The 20793-nt window shown below is 45.4% G+C and overlaps 2 protein-coding genes across 7 annotated transcripts in view; one reads left to right on the top strand and one right to left on the bottom strand.

Moving 5' to 3' along the window:
* Nucleotides 1-1172: 1172 nt before the first annotated feature.
* On the top strand, nucleotides 1173-20286 carry ANGEL2 (angel homolog 2). Of its 6 annotated transcripts, none has more exons than XM_084788574.1 (9): nucleotides 1175-1671; nucleotides 4663-4988; nucleotides 9146-9402; nucleotides 10838-10907; nucleotides 13149-13570; nucleotides 14501-14627; nucleotides 15013-15070; nucleotides 16937-17100; nucleotides 18266-20286. In XM_084788574.1, the coding sequence occupies exons 1-9, from the start codon at nucleotides 1613-1615 to the stop codon at nucleotides 18355-18357; spliced, it is 1575 nt and encodes a 524-aa protein (XP_084644700.1). In that variant the 5' UTR covers nucleotides 1175-1612; the 3' UTR covers nucleotides 18358-20286. The 6 variants fall into 6 exon arrangements, with proteins under 6 accessions (XP_084644703.1, XP_084644700.1, XP_084644699.1 ...); XM_084788573.1 differs by having other exon boundaries at nucleotides 1176-1671; nucleotides 18206-20286; XM_084788575.1 differs by lacking the exon at nucleotides 1175-1671 and adding an exon at nucleotides 1702-1795 and having other exon boundaries at nucleotides 18206-20286.
* VASH2 (vasohibin 2) overlaps nucleotides 17108-20793 on the bottom strand; it is a 41225-nt gene continuing 37539 nt past the window's right edge. The window contains exon 11 of the transcript XR_014780466.1: nucleotides 17108-17486. The gene's annotated coding sequence lies outside the window, so the exon portion shown is untranslated. The remainder of the gene's footprint in view (nucleotides 17487-20793) is intronic.

The following is a 20793-nucleotide window of genomic DNA, read 5'->3' as shown; positions in this document are numbered from 1 at the left end:
GGCCCAGTGATGAACTTAATTTTGATTCTACCAGAGCTCTCCCCAGGGAATCAATGAGTTCGTTGAGCTCACTTATAGGGCCACTGACCCACAAGAGTCACCCCTTGCCGCCCAGCATGGTCCTGATGACCACATAGACGCAGCTGCCTTCCCTGGTCTCTCTGGCCTGCATACTCTAGCCTCACCCTGAGGCAGACTTGCATCCAGCGGGTTTGGCACCGTGGCTGGATGCTTAGGTCAGGGTCCCATGCCTCCTCCACATCTTCCTTCTGTGATGGAGTCAGCAGTCAACAAGCACAGCTACGATGATCTTTCACGTGCAGTCTCAGCTGAACTCACAAAGATGATGGCTGTTTGGTTCAGAGGATAGTGATGTACAGCATTTCCATTAACAAAAACTGTTGGGAGTCGGGCATGGTGGCGCATGCCTTTAATCCCAGCACTTGGGAGGCAGAGGCAGGCAGATTGATCTGAGTGCGAGGCTAGCCTGGGCTACAAAAGTAAATCCACCACAGCTCGATTTTGTACAGGGTTCAGGCATGCTGTCACAACCACTACTGAGTCTCTGTATCCAACTGCCCTCCTGTATCTGGAAAATATGTGTAGCAAATAATCTTCGTCTAGGTATGGATTGGAATGCCGCTGGACCTGAGTTTAATGCTAATGAAATAAGTTAAATAAGGAACATACATAATTTCATACTGATGAAAATGTGATCAGAAACCAAGTGTGTAATCCCAGCACTCAGACATGGATGTGAGATGAGGTTGCTGCCAGCCTGGACTATATAGTCTCAGAACACTGTTCTCTCTCTCTCTCCATGTGAGCACGTGTGAGATCGGGGACTAGCTTTCTTCAGAATTCACTAATTCAGCATTCCTGGCACGTTTATACACTATGATTACAGCGGATATAGAGAATCAACTATACCCTGAGGATAAAGTACCTCTCAAAACTAACACAAGGAACAAACAAAAAGCCCACAGAGAACAAAACTTTCCAAGAAAGTACTGCGCACAGCTACACAGATCTACCAAAGAACCTACACAAACAGCGACCCTGACTCGTGGTGCCCTCTGCCTCTTTTCATCCTGCATTAAGTTGTTTTCCAAGAACCCCGACTTCCACGCTAGATGTGACAGACACGGATAATCATCACACTAATGTATAAGTGGGTTCTCTGAGATTTATTTCCACAAAATCAATTATAAAAACCTGAGGTCAGCAATTCTACAGAAACCCAGAGAACAGTATTTCCTCAACGTGCATCTACCAAGCACGTAAAAACACATTAGGTCTCAGTCGGCACCTCCTTACAGGTCTTAATGAAGTTGTCTGGCGCTAGCTTTCTTCTGCTTTAAGAGATGGGGAATTTTGCCCTACTCGGAAATGGCGGCGCGCGCACGCTCTGCGCATGCGTGGAGTCGCGCGGCTTAAGGAATTGCCCCAAAAGGCAAGATGGCGACCCAGCCTGCGGCGAGACGCTTCTCCCAGCATGCCTAGCGGCCGGCCCCGTCTCCGAGGAGCGATGGGGATCCGGCGGGGCCCAGCGAGTGGCCGAGGCTGAGGCGCAGCCACAGGCCTGGCCGTTGGGCGCTCGCAGCGAGCCAAGATGGAGACGTGGCGCTGTGTGAGGAGGGGCTACGGCCGCTGTGTAGCCGGGCGAGGCCGGTCAGTCGCGCGCGGCGGGGAGAGGGGCGGGCGGGCGGCCCCGGGCGGGGCGGGGCGGGGCGCGGAAGCAAGGCGGAGGAAGAGGGTCCGCGGCGGGGACGCGCCTGGCGGCGCCGCGGGAGAGGTAACGCGCGGGCGGGGGGCCGGCCGGGGCGGCGGCGGCCTCCGGGGTCCTGCGGGGCTCGCGCGGCCCCCACGCTCGCCGCCACCCGCGCGCCGGGCCCGGCCTGGAGGGAGGCTGCGCGCCCCGGGGGGGCGGGGAGAACTGGGCCGGTGTCCTCCGCTCGCAAACTCCGGCCACGCGGAGGCCAACCTCCACCGCCACCCAAGTTCTCGCTCCATCCTGGGTATTTATTTTTCTTTCAATTCGTTCACTAAGAGCGAGGCGTGATGGGTCACGCCTGTAATCTCAACACCCAGGAGCCTGAGGCCGGAGGATAACGATGAATTTGAGGCTGGCCTGCATTACACTTTGAGACTCCGCCTCCAAAAATAAAGAGTAACTCATTTGAAATTTTAAAGCGCCACAGTACACGCTGTCTCTAATAATGTCACCCCAAGGAGTATCCACAGAATCAAAAATTTGATGTACTGATTATATTTTTTTTCTCTAATAAACTTTGGGGTCTTGGATACTTTGAAACCGTGTTTAATGTACCACATGTGAGAAATTACACAGTATCATTACGTAAGCCGTTGGGATCTGCTAACTCTATGCATATGGCATTTCATGCCAACAGTGTTTTCCGAGTACCAGCTGTGTGCCTGGCATGGTGTCTGGCCCACTGGGCTTACAGTGAATAGAGGTCCTAGCCCTCAAAAGCTCACCATCTTACCAGAACAAGATAATGGTGTAAATAACTGTCAGTCATAGTGCAAGCTGCAGTATAGTAACATAGCAAGACAGAAAGTAACAACTGCAGCACCGGGGTGGTGGAGGCAGGTGGATTACAAGTCCAAGACCAGCCTATACTGCATGGTATCCCATCTCAAAAATAAATAAATAAAATTATTATTGTTGTGGTTTTGGTTTTGATTTTGTTTGAGATAGAGTTTCTCTGCGTGGCCCTGGCTGTCCTGGAACTCATTCTGTAGACCAGGCTGGCCTTGAACCCAGAGATCTACCTGACCCTGCGTCCTTGGTGCTGGGATTAAAGGCATGTGCCACCTCAAAAAATATTTTTTAATCTTAAAAATAAAAAAGATCCAAGTGCTGAGCCAGGCAAGGAGGCAGAGGCAGGTAGGTCTCAGAGTTCAAGGCCAGCCTGGTTTACAAAGCGAGTCCAGGACAGACAGGGCTACACATAGAAACCCTGTCTCAAACACCCAACCCCACCCCTACCCCGGCGCGCGCGCACACACACACACACACACAAATCCAAGTGCTGAAATCCCTTTGGATGACTTGCAGAGTCAATTGCAAGATATAGTGCCCATGTTGTTCCTTTATGATTTGCAGTCAGGTTGCTTTAGAGAGCAGTTTTAGACTACTTAACTTTCATATATATAGTAAAGGCTAAATCTTTTCAAATGAAACATAGCATGTAATAAAGAAATGCAACTTAAGCAAAATTCCATTAGTAGCTGTTGACAAGGAACCCCAGGAAATGGGATCATCCAAACCCTAACAATTTGCCAGATATTGCAGTGAGGAACTGGTGCTTTTTGAGAACTAGAGAGTAACATGCCTATTAAATATAAGCTTAGAGGGGCTGGAGAGATGGCTCAGTGGTTAAGAGCACCGCCTGCTCTTCCAGAGGTCGTGAGTTCAATTCCCAGCACCCTCATTGTGGCTCACAACCATCTATAATGTAATCTGGTGCCCTCTTTTGGCCTGCAGGTGTACATGCAGACAAAACACTATATACATACGCTTAGAGAGCTGGGAAGGTGGCTCAGCCAGATGGGTGCTTCTGTCTGAGACGGGGCCTCAGTTGAATCCCCAAGCACCTGTGTTAAATGGGAACAGGAACACGGTTTAACCCCATGTTCAGGAGCAGAGCATCCCAGAGCTGACCTGTTAGTACAGATAATTCAGTTGTCGGAGCTCCCATGTTCAGTGAGAGATTTGTCTCAAAATACAAGGTTGTGCATACCAGAGGAAGACCTTGCTGTGAACCTCTGAACTGTGCATACTGCACATGCCCCTGCACACACAAAGTAACGATCCTGCTGTCCTTGGCTTCAGTTGACTCAGTGTTGTCAGCTTGGGTTAAGATGGAGTCCCATAAATAATCCTTATGCTCTTTAATTTCCCCAGCAGGCTGTATGCTTAAGAGTGAAAAGCATGTCCACACATTGGTTAGTCAGGGAAGTAGCTTTGTCAAGTCAAACACTTTGATTTTTGTTTTTACCTTTATTAGTGTTTGGGAAGAATTTAACTTTGATATAAAAATATTATTCCAAAATATGTTTTTACTCTAAACTTACATTCTAATTTATGTGCCTATTTAACTGTTTTGTTTGCTGTGGGTTTTATTTTTCTGTTGAGTTTTTGGAGCTAGAATTCTTTTTTTTTTTTTTTTTTTTTTTTTTTTTTTTTTTTTTTGAGACAGGGTTTCTCTGTGTAGCCTTGGCTGTCCTGGACTCGCTTTGTAGACCAGGCTGGCCTCGAACTCACAGCGATCCGCCTGCCTCTGCCTCCCGAGTGCTGGGATTAAAGGCGTGTGCGCTACCACGCCCGGCGGAGCTAGAATTCTATTCTGCATTCTAGCTCTCAGTTGGAGAGTGGGCTGACTTGAGGGGCATGTGGTGTCTTGGGAGCCTATTTTCTTATCGAGTGTTAGAATACCGTTCATGGCTGTTTAGGGAGAGAACACTGAGGTACTGATACTGACGGTTAAACATGGGTGCTTTCCCTTTTTTCCTTCACATAGTTAGAAATAAATTTAGCTATGAGATGATATCTCACCTGGAGAAAATAGATTTAGATTTTGAGAACTACAGCTGAACAAAAAGTGGTGCCTCAGGGACTGTCTTTATTTCTTCTAGGTACTCCATGTTTCCCTGCCCTCTGAAGAGTTTGGGGCGAGACTGGAGCACTCCATGGGAGGATCTGCAGAGGTATTGCTGGAGCAGACACATTTCTGGCAGTCTGAGGTGGCCTGGACATTACTCACGTGCACCTTACCCATACTTGAGTAGCAGGCATTTCTCGCTGAACTGTAGACCACCCCTTCTGTTTGAGTCTGGAACTCGATTTCAGTATTATAATTGGAGACCTGACCACCTGAGCAGCACAGCTTTCATCCATCTCTCTAGTCACGTCATGAGCTCTGATAGAGATGAGCCCTCATCTAAAAGAAGAAAACACCAAGGTAAAGGAGATGTTTATCTTGATAAAAGACTAGACATAAATGATAGGCCAACTTGAGGGCATCCTTTCCAACCCGGAAGCCATCCTTCATGCCCTAGAGGTGCTGGGGCTGCTTCTTAGCCTGTGGCTGCTCTGAGTTAGGGTGGTGGCTTCGTTCAGCTAACCATGTCTGTGTCAGCGGAGAAAAGGACTGTAAATATAGACGATAAGGAGACCTCCATAGTCTATATGAGAAGACATCTAAGGCTACATAAGTATATAAGACTTGCATAGTTTGTGTAAGTATTTATTAAGTAGACTATATAAGACTGTCAAAGTAAAAAATGACTTGAATAAGATTGTAGAGAACAGAAGTAGGAAACACAAAGTTTAAGAATAGTTTCATGTGACATTCTTTGAAAAGAGGCTTTGATGACAGCTTGGCAGTGGAGGTCACTGATCTAAAAAATTTAAATTTGTTCTGTCTTCATTTTAATAGTATCTTTAAAAATATAAAATGATCCTTTTATTAGAAACAATCATGAATAAAGTATTATAAGATAAGATTTTAGTTTGTTAAATTTGTATTTCCCAAATTAATTTATTTATTTTGGTGCTAGGGATTGAACCCTGCACTTTATGCTAGTGCAGCCACTGAGCTACACACCCAGCCCTCAAGTGACTCAGAGTCATAGTTACTACCTTTTACAGAGGGAGCCATATCTTAGTCAACTTTGTGGAACTCTCAAAAAATACATTGATTCCATCAACTCTCTCGTGCTGTTTTTACTTGTAGATAACTCATGTACTCCCACCCCACTGTCCTCCCCAGTGTATGATGAGGTGTGTAAGAAGTCGGGACCGCCTTGCTTACAGACTGCAGTTTCCATGAGGGGCTTTAGAGGGGCTGCGAGGGGATTGATGTGTGGGGAGCAGATGCAGAGGAGGAAGAACTAACTGCACGTGAGCTCCTGCGGCCTTAGTGTTCAGGCTCCTGGTTCTCTGTTGCCAGAAAGTTCTCTGGAAAGTCCACCTGGGTCCCAAGACAGAAATAATTGCTATAGTTACAAAGTACTAGATGAATGGAAAACACGTGTAAGTGGAAACTGAGTCCTTGGCCAAGGCACCGGATGTCTACATGTAACTGCAGCGTATGGAGACTAGTGCTCCCGTGAGCCGCTGCTCAGGGTCCGCAGAAGGACCCAGCTGTTCGTCATTTGCGTGTTTGCTGCTCATCAGCCCAGCTCCCGCCCTCTCTTGCCAGCCTTCTGGTACTCCGTCCTCTCTGGGTGGAGTGTTGGCATGCTGCATAAGATGGTAAAGTATAGGGGGCACTCCCTGCCTCGTGTGTGCTCTGCCACTGTGGCGCGAGCCTGTGGCCATCACTTCACCTCTGCCCCTTGGTTTTCTAGTGTAATAAACAACACCTTCTTTGAATGTCAAAGATAGAACAAGATATGTCTAATATGCTATTGGCTGCAGAGTGGCCATCAGGAGACTGTGGTGGTGGTGTTTTCCCGGAAGTGGATGGGGATGTACAGTTCCATACTGTTAACCTCTGATTGCTACCTGACTCTCTTATCTGTCCATTCTTCCTAGGTGTTGAGAATAAGGAAAGGCTCTTCCTAAGCCATGTGTGTGACTTCTGATATCTCACTAGTACTTTTCAATCAAGAGAACAGCAGTACTAATTTGCCTATCACGTTAAACTGGTATTTGAAGGAATTGTGTGACACAATTATGACTTTTAATTAGGCACCCCAAAACCTGCTCAGGCTGTTGCTTACTTTCTTTGATTCATCTCTCTTCTCTGCTGTGATCACCTTGTTCCTCCTGACATGGAAGGTATATAAGATTTTGCAGTGTGAATTTATGTTGTGAAGTATGTGACAGCCAGAGATTTTTCACTGTGTCAGTGGTTTTGAGATGGTCCTCCATGGAACCTAGCATGTGAGCACATTGTGCCTACTCAGGAAAAACAAATGTGGTCGGGATGGACTGTGTTTCCCTCAGCAGAGATTTAATGTCCTTGTGATAGGAAGAGCAATACGGAAGGGCTCCACAAGCTGTAGAAGTCTGACAGCCACCGTGTTAATCAGATAATCTGCTGGTCCTGGCTGTCTAAGAAATACAATACGGACTTGTCACCAGGACATAAGTCCTTAATGGCACTCTATGTACATTCTGAGCAAGGAGCTGCCGTGAGTGATGTAGACCATCTTTATAGTTGGCGGTGGTGCTGACATAGTGGGGGTGAAAGCTTGCACATTGCATGATGGAGCCCTTCCATCTTGTTTACAGATGAAGACTTCAGTGAGTAACTCACCCATTGTGCACACCTCACGTTGGCGAGTGCGGGTCTGCAGCTGTCCGTGTAGCTCTTGAAGCTGGGATGGAGTTCCCCTTGTTCAGTGCAGGATGTGAAGGGCTCACTTGCCTTGCTCACCTGGGCATGGGGCTACTGCGGCAGAATTCTGTATTTGTCTAAAGACTTTGCTCTACTTTGGTTTTGTTTCCTTCCACCTTTTTCTCTTGCCCTTCTCTTAGCACCTTCATACCATTGGCTCCTTTGCTTCCAGCCCTCATAATCACACTGATATCTCAAAAAGTCTACTCCTCCCATGTAGCAGGTAGCTACCTTAGATACTGAGGCGAGTGACCGGGAACTGTCTTAACACAGCATACTCTGTTGGCAGCTGTGTATCATGTCTGTATATTTTGATTATGAATACCTTGCCTTGTCATTGTAAAAACTGTAGCATATCTCCTTTTCACTCTGCATATAAGTGTGCTATTTCAGTCTGTTTCCTTTTTGGTTTGCTTTGGGAGATAGGGACTCACATTGTAGCCCAAGATGGCTTCAAACTCTTGGCAATCTTCCTGCCTTAGCCTCTGGAGTTCTGGGACTGCAGATATAAGCTCCATGTCCTGGCAACTTTAATTAGTATAATTTTAGGCATTGTAATCTAGTGAAGTGAAAAACCTGTATGCAGAAGAGAGGAAGATGGTCTGTTGCCCAGCGCTCTCGAACACCCTCTGTGTGCTTGGCTGGCCGTCTCCACATCTGTTCTCTTTGTTTAGTTTTCACTGTTGAGTCTGTACATTAACTAAATGTCACTTCCTTTTTTTCCTTATGACTTCCATGATGTTAAGCATATCCTCACTAATGTGACATAATGAGATACAAAGTCAACAGTGAACGTATGTGCTTGCAGTTTTTTCCTGGTATTAGGTATCAAACCAACTCAGATAGTGCTTGACCACTAAGGTAGCTATTACCAGCCCTTCTTTGGGGTACGGGTGGGGTTGTTTGTTTTTTTAATCTCACTGCATGTGGCCAGGCTAATCCTGAGCATTAGTCTCCTACTTCAGCTTCCCAGGTGCTAGAGCTAGAGGCATGTCCTCCAGGCCTGTGAGAATACATGCACATACATGCGCACATGCACCCTCAGGAGATGATAGCTCCTCAGGAGGAGGGTCTTTGGTTACAGAATCTATAGTTTTCTATCCATTTTCTTTGCTTTTTCTAATGATACATCTTTGCATAGTAGATGTCTACTGCATTTCTGGTTGCTGTATGCAAGGGTCATTAACCACCTTTGCTGGTTGTCTAGAGCATTCTGTAATATCACGTTCACTTTTGTTTTGGTGTACTTATATTTCAAGGCTCATTTGTTGTCTATAATTTGTAACAATTCATTTTGTTCTTTCTGTCTTCACTCCCCTACTTTTAACATTTTACACACTAAACAGTGTGCCCACATGTTGTCACTCTACCCCACCCTCCATTCCTGTATAAACCAGAACTCTTAGCTACGGTAACTGATGACCCTGATACAGGATGCAGCGTGGTGGGAACTCATCTCTGGAAGCCACCTCTAGCTGCACCTCTCCTTGCATTAGGAGTGTGAAGCGTGGCTGATAGACATCCTGGCCAGAGCCGGTTGGGAGGGCGCAGCCACACACAGCTTCTTAGGGTTGTCAGCCTCAGTCAGCGCTCAGATCTGCAGGCCACCTGATGACAGCCTGAAGCAGTCAGGGCTATGTTGCTGTCTGTTTCCTGGGAAAAACGCTGGACTCAGTAGCTGTGGGGGTTTCTTTAAGTGAGAGAGTATTTGTATACAGGAAGCTAAGTGGTCTCTTTTTATTCTTACATTTTGTCCAATATATTTTTAACAGGAACTATAAAGAGGAATTGGGAGTATTTGTGTGGCCATAATAAAGAAAAAGTGAAGGACCTGGAAGACAAAAATGTTGCCTCCGCATGTGAGGACAATGAAGCCAAGTTTGACTTCTCGGTGATGTCTTACAACATCCTCTCACAGGACTTACTGGAGGACAACTCGCACCTCTACAGACATTGCCGACGTCCAGTGCTACACTGGAGTTTTCGCTTTCCTAATATTCTGAAAGAAATCAAACATTTTGATGCAGATGTAAGTGTATAAAGCAGTATTAGAGCTTTCATACAAACTGTAGTGAAACAAGTGCATCTTCGTGAGCAGCGTTTGAGCGCGTGCTCTTGGGTACAGAGCCACTGCTGGCTAGGTATGGCTTCCTTGCTGTTAGTCAGCGACAGAATCACCCAACTGCTGAGAGTTCTAAAGTATTGGTCAGCTTTGAGACTCAGACTGGAAGCATTTTAAATAAAAAAGACTAGAATTGAGATTTCAGTAATTTGTGCAAAAATTCGTCTAGATGATAAAATGATAGCATTTAAAGAATGTCAATTTTTGTTTGCTTGTTTGCTTGCTTTGAGACAGGATCTCTGATAGCTCACACTGGCCTCACATTGACTGTGCTGCCAGGATGACCGTGGGCTCCTGGGTTTTCTGTGCCTGCCTATCAAGGCATCTGTGCCTGAGATTGCAGGCATGTGCCACCAAGCCCAGCTAAAGAGACAGGGTTTTTTTCTTTTTTTGGGGGGGGGGGAGTTGTAAGGGGGGTGAAGGGAAGAGTTGGAGATGCTGGGATGAAACCAGCCTCATAGGAAAGGAAGCACAGAGCTTGAGAGATGCCTCAGTGATTAAGAGCACCATCTGCTCTTCCAGAGGACTTGGGTTCAATTCCCAGCACCCACATGGCAGCTCACAACCATCTGTAACTGGTTCCAAGGGATCTAACATCCTCTTCTGGCCTCTGTGGGCATTGCACGGGGCATGGTGCACAGAAATTCAAGCAAAGCATTAATTAACAAAATAAAGTCTCGAAAATTTTTTTTAACTAAAGAAAGAACCTGAGTTGTGATGATACATGTTTGTAATCTGGCACTTGGCTGAGGCAGGACTACTCTGAGTTCAAGGCTGTTCTGGCTTATATAGTAACACTCTGTTTTTGTTTTGTTTTTGTTAAAAAAACAAAACAAAAAACCAAAAACTTAGTCATGGTGAACATGGGAATTCAGGAAAGATAGCCTCCCATATAAACAATACAGAAAGTTCTCCAGGAATTGGGCCATGTTGAGTGGTAAATGCTATACCATATGAATGTGGGCCATGCTTTTAAGGTGTGTTATTAGATAATTAGAAACAATTTTCTTGTGATATAAAATATTTGAGAGCAGTAATTTTTTTACAAAATGAGAGAGAAGAAAAGAAAGAGCAAGCAGGGCAGTGGTGGCACACGGCTTTAATCCTAGCACTGTGCAGGCAGAGGCAAGTGGATCTCTGAGTTCAAGAACAGCAGTTCCAAGACAGCTGAGGCTGCACAGAGAAACTCTGTCTTGGGGGTGGGTGTGGGGTGGAGGGGAAGAGCATTAATTCTAAAAATAAGAAAAGGTGTATATTCCACTTTGATTTCTACTCTATCAGAGTTAAATAGAATTCATATTTGCATCTGTGTGTTTTAATTCAAGCCACTGTTTTCTTCAAGGTGCTTTGTCTACAGGAAGTTCAAGAAGATCATTATGGGACAGAAATCAGGCCAAGTCTGGAATCACTGGGTACAATGTAACCTTTATTTACTTTAGCTAGATTCACTCGTGTAGAGTTACTTGTTATTAAAACATAAGTTTTTAAACAACAAAAAAAATGCACGACATATTTGGGAATAACTTTTTTTTTAACCTTAAGATTTATTTGTTTTTAGGTATATGTTTTGCTAATATTCATGATGCCCATAGGGGTCCGAAAGAAGTGTCAGATGTCTGGAACTGGAGTTCAAAATGCTTATAAGCCACCATATGGGCGCTAGGAACCGAGCCATCTCCCCAACCCTGGGGATACTATTACATTTTATTTATTATTTTACATGTATGATGTTCTGTCTGCATTTATGTGTGTGCACAGAAAAGGGATATCCCATGGGATTACAGTTACAGGAAATTAAGAGCCACCAGTGGGTACTAGAACTAAACACAGTCCTCTTCAAGATGCCATCCCAACATCCCTTTGGGATAACTCGGGTTTTTTAAAAAATATATTTTATTAATTTATTCATATTACATCTCAATTGTTATCCATCCCTTGTAGCCTCCCATTCCTCCCTCCCTCCCATTTTCCCCTTACTCCCCTCCCCTATGACTGTGACTGAGGGGGATTTCCTCCCCCTGTATATGCTCATAGGGTATCAAGTCTCTTCTTGGTAGCCTGCTATCCTTCCTCTGAGTGCCACCAGGCCTCCGCATCCAGGGGCAGTGGTCAAATATGGGGCACCAGAGTGCATATGAAAGTCAGACCCCACTCAACTGTGAAGAACGTCCTGTCCATTGGCTAGATCTGGGTAGGGGTTCGAAGTTTACTGCACATATTGTCCTTGGGATAACTCAGTTCTTATGGTACCTATCCCAAACTCAAGCAAACACTATGGCATTTCTGCTGGAAGTTCCATGCTGATCTTAAAAGGGAGAGACTAGGGAACAGTCCACTTACTTCAACAGGAGGCTTTACCACAGCTAATTTAATGAAGGCACTTCTAGGATCATTTCATCTGCAGGCAGGAGATAGGAAGGATGTGCCCCCGTGGCATTCATTCATTTGGCAGGTGTTTTCTGAGGACCTGCCTACCCTTTTAAACTGTTCTGGAAGTGAGAACAACACTGGTCTCAAGAGCTGGCCTCCTCCTTGTGGGATGCGCATGTGTGAACAGCAGCCACAGAAAGCAGATGGGGAGTGGACAAAGTGAAATTTGAACAAAGACTTGGAGAAGGTGACAATCAGGCCATACCTAGAGCATTCTAGTCAGCAGAGTTAGTGAGGGGAGGCTCTGATGCTGACATGAATTCAGGTGGTATGCACCACAGAATTAGATGGGGGACAGAGGAGGAGACCACCAGAATAAATGACCATAAGGCTTCACTGTCCTTGTCATGAATAAGTTGGAGGGTGAAGTCTGCCAGTAAAGAAACCTACTAGGCATACTGTTTTTGAGGTAAGTAAGGTCTTGCTGTGTGACCGTGTTGGTTCTAACTCAGAATTCATCTGTTCCTTCCAAATGCTTGCATTACAAGTGTGCGTGCTCCCTCCTGACGAACAAGGAGTGTGGTATGGTGAGCATCACTGTAGTCCCAGCACTTGGGATGCTGAAGCATTGTGACCAGGAGTTCAAGGCCCTTCAGCTGTACAACAGGTTCAGGCGCAGTCAGAGAACACAGTGAAGCTCATGGGCTAGGATCGAGGTCCATGGCAGCGCCTGCCTCGCACGCGGGAGGGCCTGGGTTTGCTCCCCAGCACCACCGACACCAGCAAGAGAGAGGAGGAGATTGACACACTTTGCTGTTGTAGTTTCCCCTCCAGACAAGGACTCTCTGTGTAGCCTTGGCTGTCCTGGACTCACTCTGTAGACCAGGCTGGCCTCGAACTCACAGTGATCCACCTGCCTCTGCCTCCCAAGTGCTGGGATTAAAGGCGTGCGCCACCACGCCCGCCCTGAGATTGAAGCACTCTTAAACCCAGCTTTATCCCTAAACTTGGGCTTTTTGGTTTTTGTTGTTTATCTGTGTAGCCTTGGCTCTCCTGAATTCTCTTTGCAGACCAGGCTGGCCTCGAACTCACAGAGCCCTGCCTGCCTCTGCCTCCCAAGTGCTGGGGTCAAAGATGTGTGTCACCACACCTAGCTCTAAACTTTGGTTTTAACATGTACTAGCATCCTGTCTTATAGAACTTGGTTTGTCAGATATGGCTTTAAAATATTAAGAGTGATGTGTTTTAACATCCAATCTCTTTTTAAAATTCATTCCTTCTAGGTTATCACTGTGAGTATAAGATGAAGACAGGAAGAAAACCTGATGGCTGTGCCATTTGCTTCAAACAGTCCAAGTTTTCACTCCTATCTGTGAACCCAGTGGAGTTCTGCCGCCGTGACATTCCTCTGTTGGACAGAGACAACATTGGTTTAGTTTTATTGCTGCAGCCCAGAATCCCACAGGCTGCCTCTCCCTCCATCTGCATAGCTAACACACATCTGCTGTATAACCCACGGCGAGGGGATATCAAGCTGACCCAGCTGGCAATGCTGCTAGCAGAGATTTCCAGTGTGGCCCATCAAAAAGATGGCAGCTTCTGTCCCATCGTCATGTGTGGTGACTTTAATTCTGTTCCTGGTTCTCCACTCTATAGTTTCATAAAGGAAGGAAAGCTGAATTATGAAGGCCTTGCGATTGGAAAAGTAAGTGCTCATTTCATCTGGGTTGGGTGGGATTTGGCTGCTCAGCCCATCAGAGGGAGGGATGCTCATTGCATGGCTCTGAAATCCACTTGGGCAGTCTACTGCCTCACTACACTAGGACGTGATGACTCCTGCAGTTACCAGCAAGTGGCTTTTTTCACTTGGTTGAATTTGTCTTTCTACTTAGAAGAGCTTTCTGTGTGAAGGAATTAGCAGATAGGAAAGTGTTGAAGGCCAGGAAGACTTGAAAGCCCCCTTCACAGCAGTGGGAGGAGTTCTGAATGCTGGATGTGAGTGATACAGTAACTTAATATTCGTTATGTAAGTCTTTACATAATGGTGGCTTTCCTTGTGTAATGCTAAGTACCTTTATTCTTCAGCTTAGAATTATTTTGGTTTTTCAAGACAGTGTTTCTCTGTGTAGCCTTGGCTGTCCTGGACTCCCTTTAGTAGACTAGGCTGCCTCTAACTCGAGCTCCGCCTGCCTCTGCTGGGATTAAAGGCGTGCATCACCAGGACCAGCTGGAATTCTTTTTATTAAGCTTTGAGTGATATTTCAGTGCTTCCCTCTGCTTGTTTTCAGTGTGTTTAATCAAAGTCCTCCACCAACAGAACTTTTTGTGATAGTTTTAAATTTGCTTCCTCACTTACCACTTGACCCAGCGGGGCCTGTGTTGCAGGTAGTAGAAAGAGTAAGACAGGGTGAGGGGGAAGCTGTAGACATTGACCGCTCAGATGAGGAAACACGCAGGTGAGAAGCCTGCATTTCCATGCAAGTGCTTCTGAACGGTGCCCACCACAGGTAACCATCTGTATGGAGCGAAGGCTGTGCTTACTATTTCTGATTACCTTTCCACTAAAACATAAAAAATTTAATACATGAATAGTTAAAGTCTATACACTTAAGATGCCTGTTCAAATTCTGTGCAGGTATCTGGCCAGGAACAGTCTTCACGGGGACAAAGAATCTTATCTATTCCAATTTGGCCCCCAAATCTAGGCATCTCACAGAGCTGTGTGTATGAGGCACAGCAGGGTCCCAGAGCAGACAAGACAGGTGAGTGTCTGCGGGACATATTGGCAATTTGTGGGTGATACTCTTCTCTTTGAAGTCATAAAGCTGAAATTTCTAACTTTGAGTATCTTGGGCTTGATGTTAAGGTAAACAATTAATATATAGCCTTTTTTTTTTTTTAAGTGTGCTCCAAATTTCCTTTTTAAGAGTTGAATTCTAATGTTATTTGTGCATGGGTAATTTGCATGTTGCCTTAGAGTTGTTTGCACCCCACTCCCACTTCCCAGACTCTGTAGACCATCAAAATAGAGATGTTAGGATCAAACAGTTAAGCAGACATGAGCCTGACTGTGGAGAGAGCTGTGCTGTGGCAAACTAGAAGAAGAGAAGTCTGCGCTGGACTGATGTGCTTCCTCTGCTCTTTCAGACAGTGATGTGACTCAAGCACAGCTGGAGAAAACAGAGGTCCTAGTGTCAGCTGAAAAGTGAGTTCTGGAAGGCTTTAACTGAATAATGCAAAACCAGTGTCTTTCAGAAAACACATGGCTCCAAAATGAAGTTGATGCTATTCCACACTGCGAAGGCTGCTGGGTTTAAGACACTTACACATGAATTCCAGGTCTGGCTGCTGCCTTTTAGCTGTGAGAATCACACAGTGTCTAAGGTTCCATTTTCCTATGTGGATTGTGAGGATGCACAGAGCCAAAGGGTGGAAGTCAGTGTTTCCTGCCTTGCGTGCGTAAGCAGCGTTTCTGTACAGCTGAAGCACTGCTGTGGGATAGCACCTGAAGGAGCTGGGCCGCCCTCGCGTCTGTGTGCCTCAGGCCAGCTGCAGGCACGCACCACCTTCTCCACTTCATAGTGCTGGAAATACGTCCTTAGACATAAAGGCTGCCACAAGTTGGGAAGTAGGGTATTTTTAAGGAGTTATCTGTGTTTTTTGACTTAGGAGCTCACAGAAATCAAGGGCCACATTTTGTTTTTTAAACATTTTTATTTCATGTGCATTGGTGTTTTGCTTGCATCTGTGTCTGAGAGGATGTTGGATCCCCTGAACTAGAATGACAGTATTGAGCTGCCATGCGCTGCTGGAAATGAGCAGCTAGTGCTCTTAACTGCTGAGCCGCTTCTCCAGCCCCAGGGGCCACATGTTTATGTGTCCCTCAGCACTTACAGTGGTGTATAGGACTTAATTTTCTTTATAGTATAACTGGCTCTTAAATTTCATGACATATTAGAGAATACACGTTAGCCCTTCTGTCTGTGACATGGCATGTGTTTGCAGTAGTGAGTTTAAGCCTCTCTGGGCTGTCCTGAGAGGGAACTCAAGCATGGCAGGCCTGCTCCCTCTTTGCCAGCAGAGCGCTTGAGCATCCTAGACAGCCCTGCACACCACTGACCTCCTAGAACACGCTTAAAAACATAGCCAAAGCTGGGCAGTGGTGGCGCAGGCCTATAATCCCAGCACTGAGGTGGCTGAGGCAGGCGACCAGCCTGGTCTACAGAGTGAGTTCCAAGACAGCCAAGGCTACACAGAGAAACCCTGTCTCAAAAAACAAAACAAAGCCAGGCGGTGGTGGCGCATGCCTTTAATCCCAGCACTCGGGAGGCAGAGGCAGGCAGATCGCTGTGAGTTCAAGGCCAGCGTGGTCTACAAAGTTAGTCCAGGACAGGCAAGGCTACACAGAGAAACCTTGTCTCAAAGAAAAACCAAAAAATAAAAATAAAAAATAAAAAATAAAAAAACCCAAAACAAAACAGAAACACACAACCAAGAAGTCCAAGCTGTTTTAAGATTGTATGCTCATTATTTAAATTGAGGTTCTCGAGTACTTTTAAGATGTGATTATCATACTCTTTAGCTTTTTACCCCATTTGTTATTGCTTGCTGGATTTTAGATGCCATTTGTTTACATCCACTGCATCAGTAAAGGAGTACTCACTTAGGATATGGTTTATTTAAGTGAAACTTACCTAGCTGTGCATGGGGCGAGCACTGTGATCATAACATTAAGGAGGTTGAGGCAGAAGTATCATGAAAAGGGGGCCAGCCTGGGCTATATAGTGATATTGAGGCTAGCCTGATCTATATAATGAACCTGTCAAAAACAAGAACCCAGGCATGATGGTATATACATATAAGACAGAATTACCACAAATTTGAGGCCAGCCTAAGCTATACCATAAGTTCCACTCCAGCCTAGGCTAATATAAGACCTTGTCTGAAAAAGAAAATCAAAGGACTAATAAAAAGTATCCTGTTCTGTCTAGGAATGGAGTAAAAGGTAATTTAGAGATTTTTTTACTGTGAAAACTTTGATGGGCACTCAGCCCTTTCCTCTTCCCTTTAGAGCGTCCTCACACCTACAGCACCGTTTCAGCTTGTCATCTGTTTATTCACATTATGCTCCTGACACTGGAGTCCCAGAGGTGACCACATGCCATTCCCAGAGCGCCATAACTGTCGATTATATTTTCTACTCTGCAGAAAAGGAGGACGCTGCTAGTGCTGGAGGTAATGACGCCTGACTGCTGGAAAGCACAGGATCTGGCTGTGCTCAGGCTAGAGGGTGAGCTGGGTGGATAAATTGCTAATGTAACTGCACAAATCCTAGCTGCCTGCTAAGAACAAGGCAGTAAAATGCCCCAGTAGTAGGCCCTTTGCTGCCAATCACTCTTAGTCCTGGGGTACCAGCAGTTCTTCCCCATCAACCCTGCCTTCCTGCAGCAGCACTGAGTCGAAGTCACCACAGCTCTGTGACGCAGCAGGTTACAGCCCTCCTACCTTCACAGCAGCCTGCGCTCACGTTCCCCACAGCAGACGCTGGGTGCTGACTTGAAGAGCAGCTCCCGGGGGCTCTTCTCAGAAACTGAAGTGGACAATACACTCCGTTGTTCCAGCTCAAGAAATCAGGCCACATAAGCCATCCAAAGGATTTAAAATAATAAAAAGATTTAAAGTTGAGATAATTGGAAATCTAAAAGTACTCAGAAAATATCTGCAATCCTAGACAAGGCAGACTCCCCCATCCCTTTTTCTGATGCTGTTTTCCCAGTTAGCTCCCTGTGGACATTAGTTCCCTATGGGCAGTACCTTCTCAGTAACCCTCAGAAGACTCACTTGTGTCATAGCGTGCTCTACTCAGAGTTTACACAGTAAGGTCTGGAAGCTGCTGTGCCCAGAGAGTTCACTAGGTGGCAGGAGAGTGACAGGATTGGCAGCTCCTTTCTCCTGAGAGTGTTTCTTTTCAGTTGGGTGGAGCATGACCTGGCTCAGATGATGCCACCTATCCCTGAGTCACCTCACCAGCCCCTGCCAGGCTTAGCTGTGCAGTCAAGGTGGGCTGGTGGACCCTTTCTAAGCGGTTGTCAGTCTCAAATTACTAACATATTTTGTGTTATATTAATCTGTTCTTCAAAGATGTAAATTGTATAAATTGAAATAGAAAAACCGCCTGGCACAGGTAGCGTGATGCCCACAGTACAAGGTCATTAGTTACAGCTCCAGAGCTTCATACCCTAAAGACGTTCATGTGCGTTTCTTGGGGCTTCAGGGTCTGTGTCACTGCTTTAAAAAACTGTTTAATGACAGTTTAACTAAATCTATCCTTTTTAACTAGGAGATGAAGTTGCTTTGGTTGGTGGCCTGAAACTTCTAGCTAGACTGTCACTTCTTACAGAACAAGACTTGTGGACTGTGAACGGCCTTCCCAATGAGCACAACTCCTCAGATCACCTGCCTTTACTGGCCAAGTTCAGGCTTGAGCTCTGACTGCAGCTCATCGTGCAGCTCCCTCTCTCTATTCTTCTCAGAAGATGTAAAGATATTTTTAACTGTTTGCATGCTTTCATTTTTGTGCTATGAGGTTCTGAATTTCTGTTATATGCTTGAAAAAGATTGGAAGAAATGAGTTTACACCAGATTTTTAATGAAATATTTTTCTGACGATTGATGTCTAAACACTTTATTGTAAAAAGATGTAAGTGTCTTCTAAGTTCCGGTAAAATTGACAGCATTTTAAAATGTAATTCACCTCCTTGGTCTCCAGTGCTCTTCGGTGTACCCGGTGGCCCTGCCAGGCCTTGTAAAGCTCAGGCGGTTGCCTTTTCTGGAGACCTAATTTCATGTGGAGGAGTCTGAGCTAGTTGGTAGCTAACGGGCTCTTACAGCCACTGGGTGACTTATCCTCAGGTGTCCATCGGCAGAGTCTTGACAGTGCTCTGAAGTTGTAGAAAATACTTGGCCCACTTCACTGCCATCCTGAACTATGGGACATGCCTACACTTTGTTGATGAAATAGTTGAGGAATGTAGGTCACTCAAGAGAGCAAAGCTCTTGGCTAGATATGATGGCACCTACCTGTAGTGATATCATGTGGAAGGTGGAGAAAGGGTTATCCACTTATAGCCAGCTTTAGCAACATTGCAAGTTTGAGGCCACCCTGGGCTACATGAAATGCTGTCTTTAACAGACAACAAAAAAGAGGTAAAGGCCTTTATATAAGTCCATTCCTGTCTGGATAGGGGTTGCCCCAAGGAAAGCAGATAATCCATGTGTGGCCACCCATGTCCTTAATCCCAGCATCTGGGAGACAGGCAAGAGGATCACTGTATATTCCGTGCTAGCCAGGACTACACAGCAAGACCCTGTCTCAAAGATGGAGAAAATGGCGTCAAACCGCAGGTTATACCTCTGTCCCCTCACACGTCCCTGTTTAGTGACAGTAGAAAGCCCTTGGGTCAGGAGTGACATTTTATTGAGCCAATTTTGTATAATTTATTAGGGGAAAAATGGTCTTTGGAAGGAAGCGGCAGCTTGGCAGCTATTTGTTCTTTGCCTCCAGCATGCAGAAGCCGGAGCTTAGGGGTCGTGGCTTGAACCTGGGAGCCCCATATACCATGCTCCTTGCAACCAGTTCTGTATGCCAGCTCTTTGTTGGCTGCAGTGTTGAGCTTTCTGTTAGAGTGGTGCCGTGGTGTGACGTGCACTGACACTGGTCATGAAGCCTCACAGCAGGGCTGGCAAGCCCTGTTGCTGTGCCCATACAAGTGTCAAATAAAACAATTTTAAATGTAAGTAGAAATTTCCTCTGCTTTTTAAGATAGTAGAATCAGATTACAGGCATTTTTACTAAGTTGTTACTGTGCAGTAAATTAAAATGTTTTCTACAGTGAGTTTTATTAGTACTTTAGACAGTAAGTCTTTATAATTTAAATTTTTAACTCATTTATTACAATTATTTTAAGTCTACTAGATGACTGCCTCAGAGAAAGTGTACAGATGGTAAAGATGTGTCCAGTGAAAACTGCAGTAAGCAAAGTTTCTCACTTTGGTTTTTATGAAGAATATTAACTCTAGTGCCAGGATGGCCTACAGTTTTCAGTAGTACTTTGTGGAGTGCTAAGGGTCCTGGTTAGAAGACATAATCATTATCAAATTACACTGGTAATTGTCCCTTTTTAGTAGGGGGGAGGGGTTGTTGAATTGGTATAAACGTCATTGTTGCCAACTAACATTCCTGAAAATCTCTGTAAAGTTTTTATATCTCAGTGAATATATTGTGAATTTAGGCCCATTTCATGTACTTTACTTTGATACAGTTAATTCATAATTTGCTATTAGCTTTATCAGTGTTAATTGTGGCCACAGGACACTTATCACAAGCTTTTAAAACTCCAATAAAATGATCTATTTTCTCTACTCTTCTTGACAAAAGAGCTGGCAATTCCTCTGGGCTTGTGTTTACCTGCCAAGCACAAGTTGATCTGGCTGACAGCAGAAGTCAGATCTCTCTCAGTCTAAAATGTGCGCTATATGTATGCTGGAGGGGGGTGGGGGGGCCAAGCATGCGCGTGTGCACTCGTGCCTAAAGGCCGGAGGTGAACCTTGGGTTTTGTTCCTCAAGAGCCATCATCTTTTATTTTGCTTTTTTTTTTTTTTTTTTTTTTTTTTTTTTGAGACAGGGTTTCTCTGTGTACCCTTGGCTCTCCTGGACTCACTTTGTAGAGTAGGCTATCCTCAAATTCTCCTGCCTCTGCCTCCAAGTGATGGGATTACAGGCATGTGCCACCATGCCTAGCTTGCACCTTTATTTTTAAGACAGGGTCTCTTGTTAGAATATGCCAAAGAGGGTAAGCTGGTGGGCCACCACGGCCCACACACCCTGCTGTCTGCCTCTCTCGTGCGGGATTACGTGGGTACCTGTCT

This window comes from Acomys minous, assembly GCF_964271855.1.
Source record: "Acomys minous genome assembly, chromosome: 1".
Classification (NCBI taxonomy): domain Eukaryota; kingdom Metazoa; phylum Chordata; class Mammalia; order Rodentia; family Muridae; genus Acomys; species Acomys minous.
The sequence above is the reverse complement of the archived record's forward strand: the minus strand, read 5'-3'. Positions and strand labels throughout refer to the sequence as shown.